Source organism: Notolabrus celidotus, chromosome 20 (genome assembly GCF_009762535.1).
Source record: "Notolabrus celidotus isolate fNotCel1 chromosome 20, fNotCel1.pri, whole genome shotgun sequence".
In the NCBI taxonomy this organism is placed as follows: domain Eukaryota; kingdom Metazoa; phylum Chordata; class Actinopteri; order Labriformes; family Labridae; genus Notolabrus; species Notolabrus celidotus.
Genome location: NC_048291.1, coordinates 5,783,550 through 5,802,917, shown reverse-complemented (window position 1 = coordinate 5,802,917; position 19,368 = coordinate 5,783,550). Strand labels below are relative to the sequence as shown.

At 39.9% G+C, this 19,368-nt stretch overlaps 1 protein-coding gene across 1 annotated transcript in view; it reads right to left on the bottom strand.

Annotated features, from left to right (window-relative positions):
• Positions 1 to 19,368, bottom strand: part of LOC117831841 (integrin alpha-3-like) — a 36,543-nt gene that overhangs the window by 8,188 nt on the left and 8,987 nt on the right. The window contains exons 3-23 of the mRNA XM_034710726.1: positions 17,283 to 17,410; positions 16,632 to 16,717; positions 15,404 to 15,540; positions 14,578 to 14,684; positions 14,366 to 14,458; positions 12,977 to 13,036; positions 12,735 to 12,888; positions 12,458 to 12,651; positions 12,288 to 12,376; positions 12,083 to 12,216; positions 9,908 to 9,985; positions 9,750 to 9,817; positions 6,101 to 6,237; positions 3,109 to 3,252; positions 2,591 to 2,688; positions 2,228 to 2,396; positions 858 to 950; positions 659 to 738; positions 503 to 580; positions 313 to 415; positions 61 to 237 (exon numbers count right to left, since the gene is read on the bottom strand). Of these exons, the coding sequence (XP_034566617.1) occupies positions 61 to 237; positions 313 to 415; positions 503 to 580; positions 659 to 738; positions 858 to 950; positions 2,228 to 2,396; positions 2,591 to 2,688; positions 3,109 to 3,252; positions 6,101 to 6,237; positions 9,750 to 9,817; positions 9,908 to 9,985; positions 12,083 to 12,216; positions 12,288 to 12,376; positions 12,458 to 12,651; positions 12,735 to 12,888; positions 12,977 to 13,036; positions 14,366 to 14,458; positions 14,578 to 14,684; positions 15,404 to 15,540; positions 16,632 to 16,717; positions 17,283 to 17,410 (2,407 nt within the window). The remainder of the gene's footprint in view (positions 1 to 60; positions 238 to 312; positions 416 to 502; positions 581 to 658; positions 739 to 857; positions 951 to 2,227; positions 2,397 to 2,590; positions 2,689 to 3,108; positions 3,253 to 6,100; positions 6,238 to 9,749; positions 9,818 to 9,907; positions 9,986 to 12,082; positions 12,217 to 12,287; positions 12,377 to 12,457; positions 12,652 to 12,734; positions 12,889 to 12,976; positions 13,037 to 14,365; positions 14,459 to 14,577; positions 14,685 to 15,403; positions 15,541 to 16,631; positions 16,718 to 17,282; positions 17,411 to 19,368) is intronic.

Genomic DNA, 19,368 nt, shown 5'->3' with positions numbered 1-19,368 from the left:
TATAAGATGAAGGTTTTTATTTTGAAAGGAGTCAGTGTGAAGCTGATGTTGCCATAGTACCTTGAGGTTGAGTGGGTTGATGATCTTGCCAGGTGGAGCACAGTGGGAATTTGATGTACCGTTCACTTGGATCTCTGTGAGGTACAACAACCACTTCCCGTTGGACACCTCTATTGGCCAATCAAACTCCACCTCAAGGTTGCCCAGGGGACCCAATGGCTTCCCATTGATGTGGATCTATCAGAGAAAGTGAAAGCTGAACACCTGGTCTGTTTAAAATCTGTAAAAAGGTCACACCAAGTTTGGACAAACCTGTAAGGTGAAGAGCACCATACTGCCGACATCCTCCGTGGTATTCATGGCCGACTCACCAATCACATGACCGCTGAAGGAGACGAAGCCTGGCGGATTGATTCTATCATGACAGAATAGACCAACAAGAGAGGTGAGGTCTACAGATCACAGGTCAACACTGAACCCCTGGGTACTGGGTCTTACTTACAGAATGAGAGATGTCTGCAGTGAATAATCCACCAACATAGTGACAGAGACAGGTAACAGATCTGTCTGCTCACTAAGCCTGAAGACATAGAGACACAACTTAGTACCTGTCAAAAAAGACACATTATAAAACTATATGTCTTAATGTGTGTCTTACGTGGACAGTTGAAGCACAGACTGAATCACTCTGGTGTCTAAACTGATCTTAGATGGCTGGAATATGATCAAAACCTCAACCTAATAAAAAGGAAGAGATGGAGAACCAGTAAGAGACTCAGTATGTAGGGACAGTAATACATAACAATACAGCAGAACCGCAGTAGATGCATTTATAGATCGCCAAGAATGTTCTGTACCTTCTCATTGCTTTTGAAAGGATTCCCCAGCTCACAAATGAGAACAGTGTCCTTGACAGAACACTCCACCACTGCATGGACGTCCCCCTGAAACTACAACAAAAGTCTGAATGTTATAGTTACTTGGTCTTTAAAAGTAAGGCTCCAGACAATAAGTCAAGAAATCTGAGGTACTGTTCAAATATCTTAAGGTAAGTCCAAACCCAACTAGTCAGGTCCTTTGGGGTGAGTCTCAACCCAGTTAGTCAAGTCTTTCAAGCTTTGTCTCAAGATAATCAATCAAGTGTGCTACTGTATTTGTCAAGTCCAAGTTAGTGTCAACCCAACTGGTCAACCAAGGTCAAGTCAATTGTGAAGGTCCTTCAAGGTCAGTCTTACGCAAACTAGTCAAGCCCTATGTCGTAAGTCCCAAGGAAGTCATGTCTTCAGCCAACTGTTCAAGTCCTCGAGGATACGTATTACTGTATTCATCAAGTCCTCCTCCCAAATTGGTAAACCCAATTGGTTATGTCCTCCAGGTTAAGTCCAAACCCATCCAGTCACATCCTCCAGGGTCTCAATCCAAATTGTCAAGTCTTCCCGGCTAAGTCTCAAGCTAATGAGGAAGGTCCTTCAAGGTTAGTCTCAACAAAATGTGTCAATCCCAACAGGGTATATCTCAAGCAAATCATTAAAGTCCTCCAGGGCAAGACACAACCCAATCGTTGAATCCAATTGGTTATGTCCTTCAGGGTAAGTCTCAAGCCAATCAGGACAATCCTTCAAGTCTCAAACACATCAATCTAGCCCTAAAGAATGAGTCTCAAGGCCTCAGTCATCCTTTGATGTAAGTCTCTAACCAATCAGTAGATTTATTCAGGGTTAGTTCCATGTTTTTCAGTCAAGTCCTCCAGGGTAAGTCATTGATCAAACAGTCAAGTCTTTCTGGGTGGATCTCAAGTCCAACAGTTTAGCACTTCAGCTCACTTCTTTTGTAAAGAGCTAATTCAAGTCAGTCAACGTTTGATCTCAAGATTGGGTCCAGGACTATGAAGGCCAACACAAGTCATGTCTTACATAGATCAGTCAAGATGTTTTGGCCAAGTCCAATGCAACTGTCAAATGAAGTAATGTAATCATGGCTAAGTCCAATTCAAGCATCAAATAAAATAGTCAGTGCCTTTAGTTTAAGTTTCTGTATAAACACAGTTCAAGTCCCATGTACCAAATCTCAGGTGAGCCACGAGTTCTTTTCGTGAACTGAAAGTCAGGTACTAAGTAAAATTCCACATTCTGCATCTCAAATAAGTTTCAAGTTGGTCAGTCCTCTCAGCTTTAGTTTAGGTATCTACACTGTACTGTCCTTCTTCAGGGTCCTTTAGTGTCACTACCTTTGTTCGGACCCCAGAGTATATGAGAAGGGGTGGGATGTTAATGCTCAGAACAGCATTATGAGCATCCTCTGCTGGTCGCCCAAGTGAAGGTGTGTTGCTGACGTTAACCTCCAGGAGCAATCGGTTAGTGCTGCCATTGTAGTACCACATCTGCTTGTCCTCGTGCCTGGGAACACACACACACACACACACACACACAGATATACACAAATCCTGATATATCAGCCACAGTACAGACGGTACTGTTTTGATTTCTTCTATGTCCACTTTGTTTATCTACTTTTTACAACCACTTCAGTTGAAGTTAGCGGACGTTTCCTTAAAGTGGACCCACGGTCTGGTTTGTAGAAGTTCACTCACGTTGGAAGGGGTTTCTGGTTCTCATCTGTGAAATGTGCCGTCATCTGCAGGTTGCTGCTGCAGCGGTTATCATCACCACAAGCCTTCTGGATGTGGATCTAATGGACAAAGAAATTGAATAATGAACATTTAGACAGTGAGTTATTGTTTGATAAGAATTCGACGCCTTGTTCTCTTTAATTGGGACTGGATGCATATTGAGTTCTGACCTTAGAGCCTAAGAGTTATTTTTCTTTAGTTGTGGTTGTTTCTCATTTTGGTAATGAATTGGATCTAATGTGTATCCTTGTTGGATCTAGCATGTATGATGCTTAGTTTTAAGTAGGTTCTAAAGTTCTTTTACCTTGCCATGTGGATTCTGGTGTGTATTTAATAGGGAATGAAGGGTTGTGTCGGATCTGTCTCGTATTCTGATCAGTTTCACCAAAGTTTGATGGGTTTTGATCATCTTTACATGGATTCAGACAGGTATTTAATGGCTGTGTTTTTTAAAAATCCAAGTTCTAATGGGTTCTCACCTTTTTTGTGACAGGTTTTGGTGTCTGGCTCAGCACAGGGTAGTGTTTGAGGTCCTGAACAACATTTATGTTCTTGGAAGGCTCCTCATGTAGAGAGAATTCCAAAGAGAACTCCAGAGGTTCCACTTTGTCTCGGATCGGAGTCTGCAAAACACAAACAGCCAGAGCAGAACATCAGCAACACTTTAATTTGTAGAGCTTTTTTCTTGTCTCTTTTTCTCTCCCTGTTTGTTATTCATCTCAGCCATTTGATGCACTGATGACGAGGGATGCAAAATTCTTGTAATTTTCAAAGTTGGAAACTTTCCAAGAGAATTAACGGGAATAAACAGGAAAAAAACAGGAATTGACTAAATTGAAGGTTGGCTCTTAATAGGGAACTTAAATATAGAAGGGGAAAATAAATTTTAGCATAATCCTGACTAAAACAACCAGATTTCATGCAAGTACAATTGAATATCTATGCTATTCCTCAATCACATGCAGATATCACACTGCTCACTGCAGGGCTATTGAGACCACGCCCCCTAAATGCACTTTTTATTTGCATGGTGAATGGGACTTTTTTTGGGATTGCATTTTTGTTAATTTTTGAAATGGGTTGGGTCGGGGGTTGAGTAATATTTAACTCAACATTCATGTTTTTGTTCTTCAATTAAAGAATTGATTGTTCAATAAAATATTTAACACTTGATAAAGTTCTACTTGTAAATAAATCTGTTTTAAAGCTAGGGTTGGTAAAGACGGAAAACTAGCATGAGTTCTAATGTAGCATTTCCTCAGGACTCCGTCTAACCCCTCCCCCTCCCCTCAGAGCTCCTCCAAAACGACGCCCCTGTGAACAAATGATGGTGATTGATTCAAAACCGGTCGTCATCAAAACATTCTCATAGTGAAAGTTAAAAACACAAACAAACATGGCTGCTGTTAGTACTCACAACTGTCATGCTAGCATTATCCAGTTGTACTGGTGACACGATATCAGGAGAGAAGTTATAACACATGTAATACTGTAACAGCTCTACTGTATGTTAAACATGCTCAGTGTAGATGTTCTTAATTCCTACACCGTGACAGTCAGTGAAGGCATCAGGAGAGGCGTAGAGTGTGTGAACGGGAGAGAGGAGAGACAAGAGGAGAAGTTCTTCACTCATTCAAACTTTGATTGTTGCTTTGTTGGTTGTCATGATCACGGCCGACAGTGACCGGTTATTAAAGATCAACGTGTTCATGAATCGGCTCGTCATCCCTACAGCAACCGGACTGATGCTACAATATAAATTTCTGTAGGACTTACTAAATGTCATTCATTCTTCTGCTTGTCAGATCCCCCGTGTTGAGAACTTTTTAGACTCTGATCCGGACTACAGTCCTGAGCAAAGCACCTCATTGGGTAAGAAGGGACTGGCCCGAGGTCGAACGAGAGGGGCAGTGAGTAGAGTCAGGGGAAGCAGAGGCAGGGGACGGGGAGTGCATGTTGGGGAAATGTACGCGCAGGAGGCGGGCGGAACGGCAGGACGGGATTTGATTTGTTTAAAAAATTGGACCATAATGACGGTGATTGGTTGGTGTTTTCCCAGGTTTACTCCGGCTGTAGAAAGCAGCTTTTTTTCACTCTTTTTTAAGAACACATTATGTATTGATTACCATCAGGACATAAAGATCATTTTAACCAGTATAACAAAAAGTGGATCTAAATCTGATTACCAACCCCAGCTTTAATAGTGTTATTTTGGATGGATGTCTGCTTATAACAAAACAAATATGTATTCTTGGATATGATACCTTTCCATTAAAATGCACTCAATTCCCAGTTAATTCCCATGTATTCCCATAAAATTCCAATTTGGAATATTTCCAAAATTCCCCAGTTTAACTTCCCATGGAGATTTACCGGAAACTTTCGGGAAATTTTCCACCCCTTTGCATCCCTACTGATGACATCCCTTTAGTGCAACATTTGACCATGAATTAATTAGCAGTTTTCAGGGAAGTAAGGTTGCAAGCATCAGAACATAACTTTAACAGAATATAAAACAGAAACCAGGTCAGTCTCTTTGTAAACTTCAGGTCTCTGCTTGTTGATTTAACTGCAGTGAAAAAACAATGGTGGTGATGGGGGTAGTGCTGAGAATTGCCAGCAGGACATGTCATCACAGATATTTCTTCTGATTCGGGGGAATTACGGGCAGAGTCTCAAACTTGTGCTGATGAAAACTATGTGAAGACATGACAGAACAATGCAAGTAACCCAACCTGAAATTGCACAACCCTTCCACCTGTAAACAAAATGAAAATCTTCTGCAGTGATCTTTGAATGATCAGTCTCAGACATTCTTCTGTTCTCTTAAAAAAAAGAAACCATTGAGTCTAAAACAGCCGGAGTGATTAGTTCTGAACACAGTGTGCTGAAGCTTCTTGCAAATTAAGATGAGTGTTTTTCCTTTGAGCCCTGATGAAAAAGCAGGAAGTGAACTCTGTCAGCAGCAGACTGATTAAAGCTCTGCAGTGAAAAATAAGCATTTCTTATCTCACATGGGAAAGCTTCCTTCGATTAAAGGATAAAATGTCTGAGAGTCAGCAAGTGTAGTCTGGATAGCTCATTTCTTATTCGGCACACACTGTTCGGGGTGAACTTTTTCATAACGCTGCAACTTCCAAGATATTATAATTACGAGTTTTCCATTTTGAGAGGCACAGCTGACTTGATAGACAGCCGTGAATACTGTAGCTGTAGGCTAGGAGGATCAAAGCCCGCCTCTTTACCTCACACTCACTCCACAGAAGTTATGTTGAGTTCAACATTTCCAACATGGCTGCCGCCGCCGACTGGCCTCAAAGCAGCGCTTCAGAAACAGATGGGTGATGTCACGGATACTACGTCCATTATTTATACAGTTTATGTTCAGGATCACAGTGTCTGTTGTGAACCGTACAACCTGTAGGGGGCGCTAACACGTTTATTAATACTCAGCTTGTGTATAATTCTCACCAGTAGTCCCACTCTCAGAGTTTCACACCGTTTCTTCGGCATCGACATTTTACCAGAGTACACGCTCTGCCTGTTGTCATGGAATCGGAGGCGGGGCTTGAGGCTTGTGACATCAGCAGTCAGGGTGTAGAGGATGGCTAAACGAGAGACAGACGGACAGACAGACTTTGAAATAGGCATGACTTACAAATAAGAAATTTTAAATATACTGTTGAGGAATTAAATACATAATCGTGGTAATACATCATTAATATGTGAATATAACATTCATAACTATCATAAAGTCAGCGGTGTTGAACACATATGTATGTGTCTGTACGTTGAGTGTTTTTGTGTGCACATGAATATCTTTGTGTGTGTGTGTGTGTGTGTGTGTGTATATTTGTGTGTGGTTGGGGGGGTGTGTGTCTTTGGTTGAACAAATTAACAAGAAACATGCAGGAGACACACAAAGCTCCCTTTGGAATACTGAGTGTGTGTGTGTGTGTGTGTGTGTGTGTGTGTGTGTGTGTGTGTGTGTGTGTGTTTCAGATGCAATATCAGTTCCTGTAATGTGATTTATCATTCAGAAAAACACACACAAGACACAAGGACAAGAGGACGCACAAGGACACAGTGTGATGTCATCTGTTTTGTGGGTGTGTGTGTGGGTGTGTGTGTGTGTGTGCGTGTGTGTGTGTGTCACTTAGTGGATTAACAGCAGGCGTTAATTGACAGGTTTGTCCTGTCAATCAATCAGGCCAATTAGGTGAGAGTGCGCACACACACACACACACACACACAGGAAGCTGGTTGATGATGACCATAAACAGACTCGTTAGCATTATGTGCTCATAAACTGACATGTGTTGGGGACAGCAGCTGATCAGTAGTCTGTGCAGTAAAGAGGACATCTTCCTCTTTACTGCTAAACCTGAAAAGCTGCTCTCTTAAAAGCCACCAGACTCCTTTGAAGAAACACTAATGTTACCTCAGAGAACACTGTAACCATCCTCTGCCTCTGGTGCGATTGTGTGGATGGATCCAGACAACATTCAAGTCACACGATTACAATACACTCTGGCATGTCTGGGAACCCAGGAGACCAGCTTCTGGCTTTTGATAGTTGTCCTATTCTTGCCTGATATAAGATTTCACCCGCTCAACAGTTCAGGGTCCGCTTTGTCATATTCTTTGTTTCATGATGCCCCCAAACGTGGATTCAGTAGGTGACAAATTGAGAGCGTAGGCAGGCCAGTTTAGCACCTGGACTCCTGGAGCCATGCTGTTGTAATATGAGCGGAATATGGTTTGGCATTGTCTTGTTGAAATAATTCATGGTCTTCCCTGAAAAAGGCAAAACCTGTTTATATTGTTCAGCATTAATGATGCCACATGTGTAAGCCATGGCATGGCATGCCATTGTGGATGCTGGTTTTTGATCTGTGCACTGATAACAAGCCATGTGGTCCCCCTCCTCTTTGGGGCAGAGGCTGCAGTGACCATGATTCTATGAGGCGCCGTTTGAAGCTCTGTGAAGCTTTTATTTTGGTAGTCCCGTTAGGCAGCAGTGTGAATTTGCATATTAGTTAAATATTTAAGATTACATTTAGCATTAAGATTTAACAATCAACAGCTAGATTTAACATTGAGATTTATATTTGAAATTTAAATTTATATATAAAATTTGGATTTAATATTTAGCATTTATATTTAACAATCAACATTTAGATTTAATATTGAGATTTATATGTGAAATTTAAATTTATATATAACATTTGATTTAATATTTAGCATTTATATTTATTAACATTTATATTTAACAATCAACATTTTTGTTTAAAATTTAACATTTAGCAATTATATTTATATTTAACAATTAGATTTAACATTTAGCATTTCAATTTATATCTAACATTTAGATTTAACATTTAACGTTGAGATATATATTTAACATTTAGATTTATATATAACATTTATATTTAACATTAAGCATTTATATTTATATTTAAAATTAAGATTTATATTTGAAATATGGATTTTAAATTTATAATTTATATCATATTTAACATTTATATTTAACAATCAACATTTAGATTTAAAATTTGAAATTTATATTTAACATTTAGCATTTCAATTTATATTTAACATTTAGATTTTACATTTAACATTATGATTTATATTTAACATTTAGATTTAAATATAACATTTAGATTTAACATTTAGTATTTAGATTTAACATTTAGCATTTATATTTATATTTAACATTTAGATTTCAAATTTAACATTGAGATTTATATTTAAGATTTATATTTAAAATTTAACATTTGGATTTAACATTTAGCATTTAGATTTAAGTATAGCATTTAGATTTATGTATAGCATTTAGATTTAACATTTATATTTATATATTGCAATTAGATTTAGCATTTATATTTATATTTAACATTAAGATTTAAAATTTAACATTTAAATTTTAAAATTTAACATTGAGATTTATATTTAAGATTTATATTTAAAATTCAACATTTGGATTTAACATTTAGCACTTAGATTTATATATAGCATTTAGATTTAACATTTAGATTCATATATTACAATTAGATTTAGCATTTATATTTATATTTAACATTAAGATTTAAAATTTAACATTGAGATTTAAAATCTAACATTGAGATTTATATTTAAGATTTATATTTAAAATTTAACATTTGGATTTAACATTTAGAATTTCTATTTCTATTTAGCATTTAGATTTAACAATGTTACAATGACTGTAACTAAATATATTTTTCAAATCAAGGTTAAATGTGAAGATCACAAATGTTGCTCCACATATGATAAAGAAAAAAATCACTTTTAAAAATTCACTCCACATTTTTATGACGTTTTGGAGCTAAATGTGGAGAATTGTAGCTGTTATTTTCAGTGTGCACAACTTTACAAATGGCGCCCCATATGATTCATCAGACCACAGGAAAGTTTTCCACTTCGCCTCAGTCCATCATTAACAGGTTCAGGTTCAGAGAAGTCGCTAGTGGTTCTGGATCTTGTTTACATATGGTTTCCTCTTTGCATGGAACATTTTTAACCTGAATACAGTGACAAACTGTGTTCACAGAGAACAGTTCTTTAAAGTGATTTTCAGCCCATGCAGTGATTTCCACTACAGAGTCATGTCTGTTTTGCCATAAGGATCTGTAGATTATGGCCATCCAGTACTGGTTTTCAGTCTTATCCTTTTTGTACAGATATATCTCCAAGTTTTCAGAATCTTTTAATGATGTTATGAACTGTAGATGATAAAATCTCTTCACAATTCTTCACAGAGGAAAAGTATCAGAAATGGTTGAACCAGTTGTACATGCAGTGTCTCGTGGAATGTTGAATCTTGTTTGAGGGACTCAGCCTCACAGGATTGCCAGGTGTTGTTTTTTATGTGATTGTATTTGTGTTTTTCAGAAAACACTAAAAATGTTCAGTTTCAACATCTAATATGTTGTCTTCGCAGTATTTACAAATAAAGATAAAGTTTGAACAATCTACAAACCATTAAAATCTATTTTTATCAACAATTTACATAGTGTCTCCACATATTTTGGAACTGGGGTTGTAATATCAATTTCTTTATTGCTGTAATTCATTAAGAAGATGTTTAACTTTTACTCACTGATGTTGTCTTTGTCACTCTTCGCTCCAATGCTGAACATGTAGGAGAAACACACCTTCACCTGAATACTACACACACATTCACACACATACAGTGAGTCGGCCTGTAGGCTTTTAGCATGTTGGCATGTTAGCAAGTCACACAGGTTTGGATCTCACCAGAAGTCACAGCTTTGGGGGTCAACGATGGCCGGGGAAACTGTGAGGGTCTTATTGAGGTGAATGACTGGACGGGTTCTGAGGAAACAATGGATCCATCAGTTTAGTTAACACTCATTCAATACTAGAATATTTCAGCAGTAATCCCACACAGAATGCTGATATAAGAGATAATATTAGACCTGCTGTCTTTAACCATTATAAATATTCTAATCCGTCTAATAAGTCTGTACGAGCTGCTGCTGTTGTTGCCGTCTGCCTGTCTCTTTCTATCTCTTTGTTTCTACACTTCCATCTATACCTCTTTTCCAAGTCCAACAGGCAGATGGATGTTCAACATGAGTCTGGTCCTGCTAAAGGCACTATCATAACGTGGAACATAATAGCATCATATTGTATCATGTTGTACTTCTTTTATCATGTCATTACATATCGTATTGTATCACAGGGCTAGTTTCATAAAATGTAGTAGGGTTTTTCAAAATTGGAAAATTTCCATAGGAATAAACAGGAATTTATTAAATTAATTTACTAAATTAAAGGTTGGCTCTTTATAGGGAACTTAAATATAGTTGGGGAAAATATATTTAAGCACCATCCTGACAAAAACAACCAGATTTCATGCAAGTACAGTTGAATGTCTATGCTATTCCTCAATCACATGCACAAAGCACACTGCTTACTGCAGGGCTTTTGAGACCACGCCCCCTGCATGCACTGTGCGTTCCTCCATCACATGCACAAATGATTTCTAGAATCCTGCAGAGGCTAGGCTTGAGAAGCTTGAGGGAGGATGCTTTTTTATTTGCATGTTGAATGGGACTTTTTGGGAGGGAGAGGGGCTCTTTGCATTTAACATTTTGAATGGGACTTTGTTGGGATTGCATTTTTGTTCATTTTTGAATGGGTTGGGTTAAAACAGTTCTAATTGTATTATTTTGGATGGATGTCTGCTTATAACAAAACAAATATTTGTGCTTGGATATGATACCTTTCCTTTAAATTACCCTCAATTCCCATAAATTCCCATGGAAAGTTTCCAATTTGGAATATTTCCAAAATTCCCCAGCTTAACTTCCCATGGAAATTTACCAGAAACTTTCTGGAAATTTACTGGAATTTTTTCACCCCTTTGCAACCATATAATGGAGCTTATTGTATCATATTCAAGCAGCAACCTCCAGTCTCAAAATATAGAAGCCTATGCGGAAGTGTTACAAACTGCAATTCATTGAGAATCCACTTGAGGCTGGCTGCAGAAACACCAGAAACCACATACACACCCATTCAAAAAAGAGGATCTTTGCAGCACTAATAAACATGTTTACAGCCTGGTACAAAAAACGGCTTCTGTCTATGGAGCTAATTTCTCTATTGGCACACACTGTAGGGGGGTGATTTTTTTTCGTACGTGACGGTTCAGAAGAAATTAAGATTACGAGTTTTAGCCCAAATAAGGACATGACTGACTTGACTGACAGGCGGGAACACATAGCTGTTGGCTAGGAGGCTCAAACCCCGCCTCTTTACCTCACACTAAGTTTGGATGAATTCAGTATTTCCAATATGGCTCCCGCCGCTGATCGGCTTCAAAACAGCACTCAGGAACAGATGGGTGACGTCATGGATACTACGTCCAATATTTATACAGTGTATGATCATATTGTATCCTAAGACATTTTCATATGATTATCTCAGCAGGGTTGTAAAGTGGGATCAGAGGCGTCCCTGATAACTTCAGGTCAAAGCTGCTGTTGTTAAGAATCGTGTAAAAAACGTTTTGGTTTTTTTCTGCTGGGTTTGGAGAAAAGGTCATAATACCCATCGGTAGTAATCGGTAAGTGAAGTAATTTGAGAATATCGGAAATCTCTGTTTTCCAATGCCTATGTATAAAGCAATGTTATTATTCCCCTCGTTCCCGTTATGATGGACCAATCATAGCTAATCTCCAATCCTCTGTCCTGATTCGTCGAGTGGCGGCCCAACTACCTCGCCCTGATTAGCTGGGAAGCCACTACTTCCTCATAGAATGCGCACAACAATCTTTTGTGGGCGGGGTTACAGGAGCAGAGAGGGGAGGGGTAGTTGACATTCGAAATCTCTCTCCAAACTGATGTTTATATCACGGCTACCAACAGCAGCTTTACGGTAGGATGATGAGGGGATTATCAAACCTTAGCAGAGCAACAGTGTCATCCAGAGAGCCCACCATCAGGTCGGGATATTTGTTCCCGTCAACATCAAAACCACCAGACAGAGAGTACCCGAAGGATCTGAACCTTGGAGAGACCGTGCTGCCCTTGATCACCTGCAGAGAGACGGGGGGGTTTACAGATGTCTCTGAGAGATTCAATAAAGAGTTGGGAATAACTATCAGACCTGGCTTGGTTCTGTAGAGACTCCATCTTTGCTTCCAGTCCAGATCATCACACTTCCTGTTTCATGGAAAGGAGCTCCAACTGCAAAGTCTGAAACAAGAAAGAAATCCTGTGAGATTATCATCTCAGTTTCTCTCATCATCTTCACAAGTGTATCATCAAAGTCCTCACCCTGGAAGCCATCTTGGTTCAGGTCTCCAGTGGCACAGACTGCCATACCGAATGCAGACCAAGCCGGTCCCTTCAGCACCACACTGGGACGGGAATCGAAGCGGCCTCCTACATTCATGTAAACATAAACGGCCCCACCCACCTCCTGCTGACGCTCGAAATAAAAAGGAGCGCCTACCAGCAGGTCATTCCACCTGCAGGAGAGAAAAACTGACAATAACTTTTAACTCCACTGGATTCTAACCGCTGATCATGTGACCTTTGCATCCCTCCTTACCCATCGTTATTGAGGTCGCTGGTTGCCAAAGCGTTACCAAAGTACGAGCCTGTCTGCTCACCCCGCAGAGTCTGCTGAATTACCAGAAGGTCATCCTGTTTGACCAGCAGCAGCACAGAGCCACGAGCGTCCTGTTTACTGTCCTTTGGAGATCCTGTGTATCAAAAGGGAAAACATTTCAGTTTATCAATAATCACTTTTCCACTCAGCTGATCACTTCTACAATACTGAAAGTCCATCACCTGTTACTATGGTTTCACTATCCTTAGACAGAAGATGCAAGGCCTGAGTCACGGAATACCCTGCACGCACAGACACACAGACAGAGAGAGAGAGAGAGAGATGAGAGAGAGAGAGAGAGAGAGTCAGTCTCAAATGTAATATATTTTTGCAATATTGCCCTTTAAAGCTGGGGTTGGTAGTCAGATTTAGATACACTTTTTGTTATACTGGTTTAAAATGATCTTTATGTCCTGATGGCAATCAATGCATAATGTGTTCTTTAAAAAGAGCGAAAAAAAAAGCCGCTATCTACAGCTGGAGTAAACCTGGGAAAATACCATAGACTGTATAAAATATGGACGTAGTATCCGTGACGTCACCCATCTGTTCCTGAGAGCTGTTTTGAAGCCACGGCGGCAGCCATATTGGAAATGCGGAACTCAACCAGGCAGAGTGTGACGTAGTGTGAGCCTCCTAGCCAATAGCTATGTGTTCCCGACCGGGAGTCACGTCAGTCACGTCCTTATTTGGGCAAAACTCGTAATCTTAATATCTTCTGAACCGAAAAAAATTCACCCCCTTTACAGTGTGTGTCATTAGAGAGATTAGCTTCATAGAGCCAAGTCGTTTTTTTAACCAGGCTGTTAACATGTTTATTAATGCTACAAAGGTCGTCTTTTTCCTATTCATTTCTATGTGGTTTCCGGTGTTTCTGCAGTCAGCCTCAAGCGGATTCTCGATGTATTGCTGTTTATAACACTTCCGCATTGGCTTCATCGTTTGAGACCGGAGGTTGCCGCTTGGAAAATACCAACCAATCCCTGCCATCAGGAGCCAAATTATGAAACCAATCAAATCCTGTCCTGCCGTTCTGCCCGCCTCCTGCAAAGCGTACATTTCATGTTTGTTTGTGTTTTTAACTTTCACTATGAGAATGTTTTGGTGTTTTCTTACCACTGAGTGAGACATGAGTTGACGTAGTGCAAAACACAAACGATGTGCTGAGGACCGGTTTTGAATCAGTCACAATCATATGGTCATGAATCAGCGGCGCTCGTGCATGTGAGCGGGGGCTCTGTTTTGGAGGAACTCCGAGGGGAGGGGGCGAGGGGTTAGAAGGAGTCCCGAGGAAATGCTACATTCAAATTCATGCTAGTTTTCAGTGACTACCAACCCTAGCTTTAAGTAGCACCTCATAGAAACTTCTTTTAGTAGTTCCTGTTAGGTAATGGGTGTATCCATGGATTACTTTGTTACAATAAAAGGGGAAAAACACTGATTCCCAAAGTGGATTCCTGAAAGTTTATTTTAGATAGACATTGAGGAAACTGGTGAAGTCATGCTTAATGGTTTCAAATGATTTAGAAGGGATTTCTGAGATAAAGGTAGCATTTAAAGGGACAGTTCACCTATGTAAATATTCCTGTCCTTCACTTTTTTGAGGGAGCTCCTCCGTGTGTCAAATTGCACGTCTGGATTCATCCAGGAGGCATGGACATTTCCTACAACACAAATTAAAACACACAGACACATACACACATTATGTGATGATTAGTATCAGAGATGAAAAGATGGTGGTTTCTGAAAAGAAATTATGGATGAATATAAAGGAGGGTCTCACCATGCCATTCAAAGCTTCCAGGTGAGCCAACGATGACTTCAGTTTGAGTGATGGAGGAAGATATCCCCATGGTACACATTGCCTCTTTGGAGACCTCACCTAGGTGACTATACACACACACGGGTTTGACTGTCAGGTGACATGGCTTAGTCTATCAAGTGACAGGATGGACATGTTGTGTGTCTGGTGGCACATGAAGAGAGGTATCTTAGTTTTTTAGGGGGACAAGTCTTGGCTTGTATGGTCACACATTAGATGATGAGGTTTTGTGTGTCCTGTGATTTCACGCAGCAAATGACGTGCCAGGTGAAATGTTGGGAGATGTGGTTTGGTTTGATCAAATGATGGGGGATGTATACAGTGATGTGTTAGGTGCATAGACTGAATAAATAATGGATGTAGTATCCGTGACGTCACCCATCTGTTCCTGAGCGCTGTATTAAAGCCAATCGTCAGCGGGAGCCATATTGGAAATGCTGAACTCATCCAAACTTCGTGTGAAGTAAAGAGGCGGGGTTTGAGCCTCCTAGCCAACAGGTATGTGTTCCCGCCTGTCAGTCCATTCAGTCATGTCCTCATTTGGGCTAAAACTCGTAATCTTAATTTCTTCTGAACCGTTGCGTACGAAAAAAATCACCCCCCCTACAGTGTGTGCCGATAGAGAAATTAGCTACGTAGGCCGAGGCCGTTTTCTGTAACAGGCTGTAAGGCGTGTTTCTTAGTGTTTCAGGTGACCTGTGTCTAGTGTCAGGTGGCGTGTAATAGGACGTGGCAAACAGATGACATGACTTGGTGTATGCTGGATATGCCATGTGATGTGAATTACCTGCAGGCCTGGTCCGGGTTCTGCCAGTCTAAGTCCGATACATTAAACTGGAAGTTGTTTCCACGGATATAACATCGACCAATCATGTGTCTGAGTTGAAAAGCTCCATACAGTTTAACGAAGCGATGACCACACGCCTGGAGAAATTACAGATTAGTTAGTTAGTTAGTTAGTTAGTTAGTTAGTTACTTAGTTGGCCACTGAGTGAGTGAGTGAGTGAGTGAGTGAGTGAGTGAGTGAGTGAGTGAGTGAGTGAGTGAGTGAGTAGGTTAGTAAGTTAGTTAGTTAGTTAGTACATTAGTAGGTTAGAATGTTAGTTAGTACATTAGTAGGTTAGAACGTTAGTAAGTACATTAGTAGGTTAGTATGTTAGTACGTTAGTACGTTAGTTAGTTAGTACATTAGTTAGTTAGTTAGTTAGTTAATACGTTAGTTAGTTAGTTAGTTAATACGTTAGTTAGTTAGTTAGTTAGTTAGTTAATACGTTAGTTAGTTAGTTAGTTAATACGTTACTTAGTTAGTTAATACGTTAGTTAGTTAGTTAGTTAGTTAATACGTTACTTAGTTAGTTAGTTAGTTAGTTAGTTAGTTAGTTAGTTAATACGTTAGTTAGTTAGTTAGTTAATACGTTAGTTAGTTAGTACGTTAGTTAGTCAATATCTTATTGAGCACGTTATTTTGTTGTTTATCAAAATTTCCAGTTTTTCAATGAGGTATTGTTTGCTTAGTTAAATGAGGCCAGTTTGGTAAAATGACAATAATTTAACTAGTTTGGTAGAAAATAAGTTACTTTGAAATGTTGTCACTCAGTATGTGTGACGGGTAGTCACAGTCAGTCATTAGAAGTTAGAGATTTGTTTCTTACCTTGATGGTTAATGGATTACTCACTCAATTTGTAAAGTTTGACAGCCAGGTAACTGGGTGAATGTCAATATTTACCTACCAGTTAAATTGATTGTAACTTACCCAGTTAGCATTTAAGTTAAGTACTTCTGTAGTTTCTAAGTTGTGAGTCAGAGAAGAAGTCAGTCAGTAGGTTGTTTAGTTTGTAAGACAGAGTGCCTGCCGGTTAACTTATGATAGGTTAGTTGTTAGTTATTAGGTTAGTTAATGAGTCAATATTTGCTTTGTAATTACTTACACTGATATGAAGTTAATTTGACAGTTAATTAGTCTGTTAGCTGTTGAAATACAGTGACAGTTAAGCAAATGAGAACACAGACTCACCAGAACCCGCCCCCCAGGTGGGCCCTGACTGGCCACTGAGACACCCAGCCACATGTCTTCAAACATCTCGTCAGACAAGCTCTGGTCTGTGAACAGGTTAGAAAGGCGTGAGACACAGCAGGCAACATACTTTATAACAGATGCTGTGTTTGAGAGAGAGAGAGAGAGAGAGAGAGAGAGAGAGAGAGAGAGAGAGAGAGAGAGAGAGAGGCAGATAAAAGCTCTCAGAAACAGACTGCAGCTGTCACTGCTCACTGAGCGATGGGGGACCCATAATGCACCAGGAAAGAGATAACATCAATAAAAAAACAACCTGAGAGGTCTGCTTCTCTGTGATTGGCTGAGAGCTTGACATTACGGCCAGTCAGAGCCATCAAACCAATAAACTTAAGTTACACGACACAAATCAGGTCACCAAACATGACTTTAAAAACAAGAAATACAACAGCACTGTGCAACAAAAGGTACAAAGATTACCCCAAAGGCCAAGAAGTATGAGTGTTACACCAAATGATTACACATTAGGTGTAAGTTTGGGCTGGAGAAGGTCCAAAATATTACCCATAATGCATTGCAATAAGGATGAGATACTGTAAGATGATACTCTAACTCTAAAACGACTTTATGCCAAGAGAAGATTTAAAGGCCCACCTGGGTCAATGAGCTTTATCCTGCTGCAGTCTGATTGGTCAGCGTTGATTGGGCAGCTGTACACTCCTCCTGTTCTATTTGCTTGAACATTCAGCTCCGCCTTTTCCCTTGGAGCCCCGACCAATTGTCTGTAAGGATGAACCAGGTGAGAGAAGAAAGATAAGGAGTCTGTTACCTGGAACTTGTTCAAGAACACCTGGGCATTTCTGCAAGACTCTAGCAGCTTTATAAAACATCCTAAAACTAAAGCAAAGACACCTGAGATTTTCTGAGGGACCATTTGAGCATTTAAAACATGCTGAAAATATTTCACTTGTTCAAGGACCCCTTGAAGGTTTTGATGGATTCGAGAAGCTTTATGAAACACCTTGGACCTAATTCAAGGACACCAAGGACTTCTAAAGGACTCCAGCAAATTTTGGAAACAACCTAAGACTTGCTCAAGGATACTGGGAATGCTTATAACAACCTTTAGAGCTTTTAACTACATCTTCTTTGGATATATTTGATCCCTGTTGTGTTCAATTTATTGTACTGACATTCCTGGAATAAATGAAGGGACGTCTGAAAGTTAAAGACATCCAGGACACACACACACACACACACAAAACACACAGAGGACAGGAGACAATGACAGACAAAGGACCCGGTGTCTCCCGTAATTCTGGGAGCGACTCAGTCAGCACTGTTAGTTTTTCTGGTGATGAGTGTCTCAGGTACTGATCACAGTCACATCTGCTATCTGTCTTTTTAGGATCGTCTCAAGGTTAATATTAAAATGCTAAATGTTTAAGCTGTTTTTAATATAACATCTCACTTAAAAAATAGAAGAAGACATTTCGGAGACCACAGTCTTGACACAATCTGTAAGATGATTGAAAAACAGCGAAGTGACGGCCTTAAAGATTTTCACTCAAAAAAAAATATCAGATGTTGAATTGGGAGACAGTGGCAGTGGTAATGGGATGTGAGATCACACAGTGGGACACCAATATGCTATTTCGTGCTACAACCATAGACTGTATAAATAATGGACGTAGTGTCCGTGATGTCACCCATCTGTTTCTGAAGTGCTGTTTTTTGAGTCAAATCGGCGGTGGCAGCCATATTGCTGCTGTCCAGCGAGTGTGATGTAAAGAGGCGGGCTTTGAGCCTCCTCGCCAACAGCTACAGTGTTCCCGCTATGGATGCACTGATCCTTCTTTTTAGTTCCTGATACCGATATCGATACCTGGGCTTTGGTATCTGCCGATACCGATACAAGCCTATCCGATCCTGGTATTGATTTAACAATCTCTATTCCTTAATGTGAGGATAGAATCATGTTTTGGCAACTTGAGGCTTTTCTGACTTGATGGTGAACTGTACCTGGGTTCCAAGTGCTAAACCAGAGGCTGGAAATTTCAAGGATCCGGAACATTAAATCCAATAACCTGTCCGTTTTTTCACACTTTGAATCCATTAATAGACTAATTAATAAACTTGCAACTTGCAACATGTGCACTGCACATGTTGCAAGTTGCAAGTTTCCGGCGGAGTTGTCAGCAAAAGAAGCATGCACCTAAACTGCAGAGCCTCTGTAGTTATCCTCCACCATGCTCCACCGGGCAAAAGTGCACAGACTGGCCGGCGCTGATGATGTAGGAGACGCACATGGGTGTTGTAAACACAGAAAAGCATAGAACTGCATATGGATCGGCACTATATATCGGCCCCTTGTCACCGATATCCGATCTAGGTTTTTTAGCTGGATCTAGCCGATATCAGATACCAGGATCGGATCGGTGCATCCCTAGTTCCCGCCTGTCAATCAAGTCAGCTGAGCCTCTCATAATGGAAAACTCGCAATCTGAATATCTTCAAAATTGCTACGTTATGAAAAAATTCACCCACCGTACAGTGTGTGTCGATCGAGACATAAGGTATCCAGACTGAACTCGTTTTTTCTACCAGGCTGTAAACATGTTTATTTCTGCTGTAAAGATCGTCTTTCTTGAATCGGTACTTCCTTAGCCAGCCTCAAGCGGATCATCAATGAACTGCAGTTTTTAACACTTTTTCATTGGACTCATATTTTTAGACCGGA